General features: G+C 43.5%; 1 protein-coding gene across 1 annotated transcript in view; it reads right to left on the bottom strand.

Moving 5' to 3' along the window:
• The window catches only part of sobpb (sine oculis binding protein homolog (Drosophila) b), a 15,313-nt gene extending 12,608 nt beyond the window's left edge, over window positions 1-2,705 (bottom strand). The window contains exon 1 of the mRNA XM_030781713.1: window positions 2,613-2,705. Coding sequence (XP_030637573.1) covers window positions 2,613-2,705 — 93 coding nt within the window. The remainder of the gene's footprint in view (window positions 1-2,612) is intronic.
• Window positions 2,706-8,752: the final 6,047 nt, after the last annotated feature.

Raw genomic sequence — 8,752 nt, 5'->3', positions numbered from 1 at the left:
GTAGGAGTGAGTTGTTTGTAGGGCGACAGTCGGCGTGTGTAACTGTGAGATGGAGACTGTCAGAGTGGGTTGTTTGCGGAGGGACAGTCGGCGTGTGTAACCGTGAGATGGAGACTGTCAGAGTGAGTTGTTTGTAGGGCGACAGTCGGCGTGTGTAACTGTGAGATGGAGACTGTCAGACATCACTGTTCTATGTGCTGAGACATGGTCTGTTTATATGTGTAAAATGTCACGAGGAACCTGATATCGTCTTTAAAAAAATGACAACTGCAACCTTCTTTGTTGGCAGAAAATGTTATTATGGATAGACTGGTAAAGGCCAAACTCAGGCCCACTTTCTCTCTCTCTCTCTCTCTTTCTCTCTCTCTCTCTTTCTCTCTCTCTCTCTCTCTCTCTCTCTTTCTCTCTCTCTCTCTCTCTCTCTCTCTCAGACTCCAGCAGTAATCTGATCTACCGCAGGCTGAAATCAGAGAAAGACACTCAACACCACCACCAGGTTAGACACTCAACACCACCACCAGGTTAAGGATTCTCGGAAACCCCCCTCCAACCCCCCCCCCCCCCGTCTCTTTCTTCTACCCATTCCCTCTCTTCCTTCCCCTTTCTCTTCTTTCTCTTTCTATTCCTTTTCTATTCCTTTTCTATCTGCTCAGTTCTCTCTCAGTCTTTTCCCCCTCTCTCTCTCACATTCAGTGTGCTTACTCATACTCACACAATCACTGGAACCTTCTGTCTGCCCCCCCCCTCCCCGCCCCCACCAGCCCTCTGTTATCTGACTCCCCTTTTCACTCCTGTCTCTGGTTTCACTCCTCTCCTCCACACACCAGACTGTTGTGGAGCTGAGGAGCTTAGAAAACCGATGGTACATTCTTTCATTCCACCCTTTCCATACAGCAAATTATCATTCACAAAAAACCCCAAAACCCCAGAGGACGGACGAGAGTGCAGACGAGTCACCTCCTCTCTGATTGGCCACGGAGTCTCACTGAACACCTTTAGTGTTGGGGGGATTGTTACTGATATAGTTTGATTTTTATCTATAAACCCAACTCTGCCCTCATTCTGTCTGACACCCAGGAACTGTCCTGTGTTGTCTGCCTCTCCTGTCTGTGCACGCGCACACACACACACACACACACACACACACACACACACACACACACACACACACAGAGTCACAATCTCTCTTAAATCTTTCCCTCATCTCCACATTTCTACTGTTGTTACAGCAGCCTGGGAGCTCATTTTGCCTGTTTGCATTTGATTTGGCTTTCTGTTTGGCAACGCATAATATGATTGTGTGTGTGTGCGTGTGTGTGCGTGCGTGCGTGCGTGTGTGTGTGTGATGGAAATAGGCATTTAGATTATGATTACACCAGACCACACCAGTCTCTTTTTCCCTGTAGATCGCATTTCATGCGATGGTTTAGTTTTACTATTTGCTCATTATGCGGACTCTCTTTTACCGTCACTCTCATTTTCCCACAATGTTGTTTTTGTTTTTTCTTGGCAGTTCAGACAAACATCTGCTCAGTGAGACTGACAGCTTATCCCAAACCGCAGAAACAGACAGAGCCAAGAGCAACAAACCTACAGCGACCCCCGATCCAACCTCGGCCGCTTTTATATCAAGCCGGTGTTGGCTTTCACGTGTTTGGATTAAAATTAGTTTAGTTGTAACAAGACACCCCCAGTGGATATCATCTGCTCCAATCCAAAACCACACAAAAAGGGACCATTTCCTGTCTCACGAAGATGAAAATCCTAAAAACTCTGAAACTCTTCTATTTCACTTCGCGGAAACCGACTCATTTTTTTTTTTTACACAGTACGCATTTATGCGCTTCAAAATGCTTGACATGTAAACCGACATAGCGTCTGGCCGACTCACCGAATCAGCCATCAAACACAACACAATACGTCGTATGACAATAACCTTTTGGAAAACAACGCATAAAACATATTACTTAATAGTGTATTTACATATACAATAGCGTATATGTACAGTATTGGAGATGTGCTCAAATGTAAGATTAGGGAAAGTGAACCCACGGTAAGGGTTACACACGGCACATTTCGACCCTAACTGAAAATTTTAAATGATACAATTTCAACTTTGCATCCAAAGCAACTCAAATCGCCGTAATGTCGACGTAACTGATGATTACTGGCAAACATCTGGGACGCAGGACGTTCCCTAAATCGTCCCCTACTGGACAGAACTTCACCTACTGGTGTCCAAATAGACCTGCGCATGCTGTTAAAGTGCTTTTAAAGGTTTACGTTTCTTATGCAGAATGAGCTAACAAACGGGTTTTATTCGTATTCCAGGAAAAGTTGGATTACAGGTTTGGATTTCATCATGGCCGTTAGAAGCAAATGCGTGACGATGAGGGATCACTAGTTAGTACTGATTTAAAAGTCTGAGTTATAAATCGTCTGAGTTATAGCTAAATCAACCGTCATGTTGAAAGAGTGTGTATAAATCAAAATTACAACTGTGACCCAGTAAACGCAATGTGTCCAAACCTCAAAAACCCTGCAATGTTGTTTCAGACCTTAGTAAAGAGTTCGGTACAGGTCAAAGAGCTGGACATCAGAATCGGCTGTACCTTCATCTCCTGGTTGACCTCCCTTTTGACGGGATGAGCGGGTTTCCGACTGCGCTTGTTTTCCGGTGGTCTACCTTTCTCCATCTCCGGCATTGTTCCCACACTTCGCCAACGTCAGCAACAATTGGGAGAAAGTGTCAGTGAGACAAGCGGGACGCGAACGCTGTCACTTTCGAGGATCGCGCCTGATGTCATACCCAGACGTTGACGTGCGTCCCGTTAGCGCGGTCCCCGCTCTTCACACACAGGCTAAAACAATCTGTCTTCAGAAAAGCGAGGGGGAGGAGCGGAGTCCATACTGAAACCAAACACCTGGACACCCCCCCCCCGACCCCCTCACTTCACCATGTCTCTGGGAAAAGGAATTCCGAGCGAGTGTTTTATAAAAGCGCAAATGTAGCGGAAACGGAGTCCGTATGGTAATTCTGAAGAATATCTCTGAGTTGACCGTTAAACAGTGAATCAAAGCCGCGGATAGAGTTTGTCTATTGGGATTCGCGGTGTAACAAGAACTGGACGTTTAAATGTGCAGTGTCCATTGCATTTTTACTGTTTTATATACAGATTATATGTAAGCAGCCAAAGAGCTGTAAATATTACATCCAAATGATTAAAAGTAAAATGTAAGAGTGAGTGACCGTGATCACTCCTGGCAACCGCTGCACTCCGTCCCCGCGCACATGGAAGGAAAATGTAATTGTGGTGGTTCGGATAAAAACAGAATGTGTCAAGTGGAGATTAGGTTCCCCGCATAATAGGACAAAAAAGACAGGATTGTGTGTGGCCAGACTGCTGTAGCCGTACGTTCAAAATGAAAAGCGTAAATATAAGCGTGTTTCAACACTGAGGTTTTCTAAATGTGATGTTCCATTTCACTGGACCCTTACGACACTTTTCTGTCCAGCTCTGATACTGTACTGGAGTATAAGAACACCAGTCATCAGTGGTCTCCGGCTGAAAAAGTATGGTCATAAACTCTACACCACAGCAGGACAATGGGCAGTACATTAGAGGTTTGAGTTCCTCCAAGTGGGTTTCTTTGGCAAACCCAGTGTTGGTCAGACTCACTCACCTGCACTGCATATTCTCACTTCACAGATGAGACACACGTCCTGTCTGTGTCACTCCGCCCACTGTGGGACCGCTGTACACAAACACACACACACACACACACACACACACACACACACACCACTTTCATATTTTTCCCTCCTTTAAGATGAGCAGAGAACACAGGAAAGGATGTGCAATGGCTTGACTGCAGTTTAAGCATTTCCCAAGCATCCATAAACCCATTAAGTAAGTTCATCTATGACATTAGTTTTTTGTTTAATGTTTCAATTAGGGTGTGTTAGTGCTGGGCGGTATACCCGTTCACCGGTATACCGGTTTTAATTTTCCGGTATGAATTTTTCACATACTGCCATACCGTAGCATAACTACTACAACATCTATCAAGCTTCAATAGACTGCAAATTACATAAAATTGTATGCTGATTAAGGCGACACAGTTCGCTGTGCAGAATATTTTGAGAGGGGAACCATATTAACTGTGCATACCCTTTTTACTAGTTATAACTTTATAACACAACAATTAATTAGAGGGATGGACATTTTACGCATAAATACTATTCGATACTCACTGGGAACTATTCGACCATTCTTCGAAGATTACCGGCAATAAAGAAAAATGATAGACTTATTTCTGTATTTGTCATATAGCGACGTATCAGTGTTAATGCAGTTCAAAAGGTGCTTGGCAAGTTTATCGTTTCAGTCAGTATCACAACATACTGTTTAATACATAAGGGGAAAATGTGCGCTGACCTTACCAAAGCTATAATGATACTGATAATGATTTTGAACATGTCTAAATCCTGAACATACCTGAGTGATGTCAGGGCTGATATTAACATTCATTTTAACACGTCCGTCTTCATAAAGGCTAATCAGAGCAACTGTTCAGGCCTGTAGCCTATTCCATATTTTTATTTAGAAAAATGAGCATGTCCACACGGTCGGGATGAAGACCGAAGCGTAGTCTGTTTACAGTAAGTCTTGTCGTGGAAGACATCCTTTCTGGTGGCAGAGACGTGGCGGGCACACACAAGTACGCCATTGCTGGTTTGTTGGTAAGTAACGCGTTACAGTAAAAACAAGACAAAATATATTTTTGGGACAAGACGGTAGACGCATAAACCATTCGATTTTTTATAATTTAATGACTATTTGAAAATTCGATAAGCATGACCCATCCCTAATTAATTACCGACAACTTACTCTCTTTAACAGGGCAAAGCACTATGGCATACATAATGTTTGACACATAAACCGTCTGTAACACTAATAATGGTACGTTTACTAAATTACACCGCCAAACAGCATACAGAGTGTTGGTATTGGCTGAGCACTATAGCCCTTTTGAATACTTGAATACTGCGCCTTGAGGGATAATATTAATGCACATTAAAATTGGGAATGTTTTATGTGTTAAATGGAGAACCAAGGCAGTTGTGACTGATCAACAGCCATTTTAATATTTGAATACCTTGATATTGTGAATTAATATTAAGCTTGTCTCTTACTTGTACAATAGAGCGTTTGAGAAATATCTCTTTGAATATTTTAGGTCAGTTTACAGTGTTCATAGAACTGTCTTAAAATATTTTGTTTTCTTCAAATAAAAAGGAGACAACGTTGAGGTTGTTGGCGCATTTATTTTTAAGTTCTGTTTTTACTACATTGCAATTTGCACAATTAAAATGGTTTATATTCTGCAACTGTTTCATGCATACTGATTCCTTCATATATTTTATCATTTTGTGCAGCCAAGCAAACCCTACAGTAATTAAAGCATTCATTATATGCATGATGATATTGAAATGTTTCAGACAGTAGAATAAGCCACTACAAACCTACAGTATATAAAGGCCCAGTCATGCAAAAAAAAAAAAAAGTGAAATACCGTGCAACTGCCAGAATCGTAAAAAATATCGTGATACAATATTTTGGTCATACTGCCCAGCACTGCGGGTGTATCATTAGGGAGTGTGGATGGATTCAGTCATACAGAATGGTGAGTGATTGGATCATGACGCTGCCCAGCCAATCACGACACGTCCTGTCAAACTATGTTCTAATAGTGGACACCTGGCCCACCTGGTCGGCAGGGGAACGGTCGACTAGTCGGCCAAACAAACGATGACACTGACTGGTGAATGGTTCTGACTGCTGGTCGGAGTTTGTGAAGAAAATGCAGTGGACCTGCTGGATGCTTCAGTGAGCGAGAGTCAAAGGGGTGGAGTCTGAAGACAAGAGGACCGCCCCCTGTCGCAGGCCAGCCTTGTTCTGCACCAATCAGAGAGAAGAATGAGAGAGGTGACAGACTGGGTTAAGACAGACTCAGGCCCTTCCACACTGATCTTACACTGATACATCTCTCAACACAACATTAAACAGACACACATAGCAGCACGTTAACAAGCCACACAAACTCACTTCCTTTCACAAATAAACTCAGTTTATTCACACGCACACAAAAAAAACCAACTGTTGAGCATGTGTAAATTTTTTTGTTTGTTTGTTTAAAGTCTATCATAAATAGAACATTTAGGCCTTCTACACAGAAATATGAGTCAGCCTGTACTGAGCTGGAAGAGAATGAATCATAGACTAGTTTTGTTTACAGATGTAGGAGATGCCATCGAAGATAAAGCGTTGTGATGTGCTGGGGAGGGTGTGGTTCAGGTTAACACTCTGGAGGTCTGTAACCCGGTCTGTTACGGACGAAGGCGGACGAACTGATGGCAGCGGTCTGTTCCTCCTTTTCCTCCGTCAGCTACGGAACACATCCATCCCAGAGTTTATTACCAGTACGTCAGCTAACGATGTAAGCCCTCTCCTGGTGCCCAGACGGAAAGCTTAGACAGCACACATCATCTCCGTCCTCTGTGTGACGGCCAAAGCAGGCCGCTCACGTTTCACATGGTGCCAGGAACAGACTGTCCCCAGGACCTGACCACAGCCGCCGGAAGTGAATTACTGTAGGGTATACGGTATGGTCCAGTATATAGTACAGTGTACAGTATAGTATAGTATATAGTATAGTATACGGGTCACCTAATTTACAGGCAGGTCAGCTAATTAACAGGCAGGTCAGCTAATTAACAGGCAGATCAGCTAATTAACAGGCTGGTCAGCTAATTAACAGGCTGGTCAGCTAATTAACAGACAGATCAGCTAATTAACAGGTAGGTCACTTAATTAACAGGTAGGTCACTTAAGTAACAGGCAGGTCACCTAATGAACAGGCAGGTCAGCTAATTAACATAATGGGACAGAATCCTCTGAGCCTGTGGAAACAGAAGTGGAGTCCAGAGTGCATTCACACCTGCTCTGGTTTAGTTTGCATGCTGAGGTTTGACTCTGGTTTTTTGTTTGTTTGTTTGTTTGTTTGTTGCTATTACCAGCAGTGTCTGTTTCAGCAGTGAATTTTCCAGATAGGCCATTTTTGAAATTTTAAATAGCTCCAAAAAAAACCCCCAGATCTATTTCTCACCAACACAGGCTTTTCTGAGAGATGAGTAACTTTGTTGCTACGGTGTCGCGTTGTTCTCACAGGATTACAATGGGATGAAGCTGCATCCTTAACAATAGATGTCCTGTTCCTGTGGCAGACAGTGAAGCCATTCTCAGCACACTTACCGGATCTCAGAATGTTAACCAACCAAAAAGCGCTGGTAAATACTGGTTTACTGAGGCAACACGCACAGAGACAAGTGTTAAAATGAGTCCATCTGTCCACAACAATAAACTCCCCTTTAGACAGAGATGGGACAGTTAAATGTTTTTTTTTTATTTCAGAGATATCATTAAGGATAAGGAGGGTCAGCCCTGAGCAGTTAAAGTGAATATAGTCAGCAGTGAAACAGGCAAAATCAATGTATATGCACCAAATAAATGTGTAGGTTTAGAATAGCTTCTTAATTTTACATGCTCTTATAACATGGTCTCCCTTGGCAACAGACAATGCCAGTGTGTGTGTGTTTCTGTTTACACAGAGGGGAAGAGCTGATGGCATCCTGCTGCCGTGAGTTTGACTCAGGAGAAGGTCACTGGTCGGGTAATATGTAATTGCAGACACATGTCAGATTGACACAGGGATCTGGTTGTCTGCTCATAAACATTAGGCTAAAGCCTGGTCATAACAAGAGCTGTCTGGTCAGATAACTGAGTGATCAATAAAGTTTTTCCGTTTTGAATTGGTCATGTTTTGGTGTCTTCATGTGAGCCTGGAGAAGGTCAGCTTCCCTTCTCACAGCTAGTTTAGCTGTTTGAATTTCTGCTGTGAGGAATGTGGTCCAAACAGCTGTAACTGAACCGGATGGTCTCCTGTTTTCCCTGCTTTGATTTCTGGCCCTTTTCTTGGCTCTGTTCTCATGTGTCTCCCTCCCTCTCAGAGGACGGAGGAGAAGGTACTCTGTCCTGCGTATGAAAGAGTCTGCAGCCCAACGGCTGAGCCCAGGGTGTAAGCAGAAGGTGGAACTGGGAGCGGGGGTCGGGTTTCAGACCCCATGTTTGCCTGTGGATGACATCCGATCCTCAGTGAGTGGGATTATCTGCCCCCCCCCCCCCCCACACACACCCCACGCTCTCATACGTCTGGGCAGTGTGCAGGGGAACACCCTGGGCCTTTGGATCCATCAGCGACTGATACAGCTAAATCTGCTGACTGGACATAGCACCCTCAAACCTGCGTTAAGTAAGGATCTTCTACAAGACAGCCGGGTGATTTGTACTTACTGAAATGTTTCAGTTTGAAATTTAGCAACAAAACAGATTGTAAAATCACTGTAGTGTTCAATCAAAGATTCAGTAGATGTCTTGATATTTTAAACTACGATGCATGAGGTCTTCCTGTCAGAATAATTTTGTTTTACGGTCTGTCACTACATCCGGTCAAAATCTACAAAAAGTTTTTACCCCTCCGCCTTTCTTTTCCTTTCCTTTTTTTAAAAATTCATTTGCGGTCTATACCACAGTAAGTTCACCACCACACCACTAGAGGGAGACAACGTCCTCGCTGCGGACACGGTATTGAACCATAGTTTGGGTTCAAAAGTTTTACCCGCCGTTCTTCA

This window comes from Chanos chanos, chromosome 8 (assembly GCF_902362185.1).
Source record: "Chanos chanos chromosome 8, fChaCha1.1, whole genome shotgun sequence".
Classification (NCBI taxonomy): Eukaryota; Metazoa; Chordata; class Actinopteri; order Gonorynchiformes; family Chanidae; genus Chanos; species Chanos chanos.
Note: the sequence above shows the minus strand (reverse complement) of the source record. Positions and strands in the feature narration are given on the sequence as shown.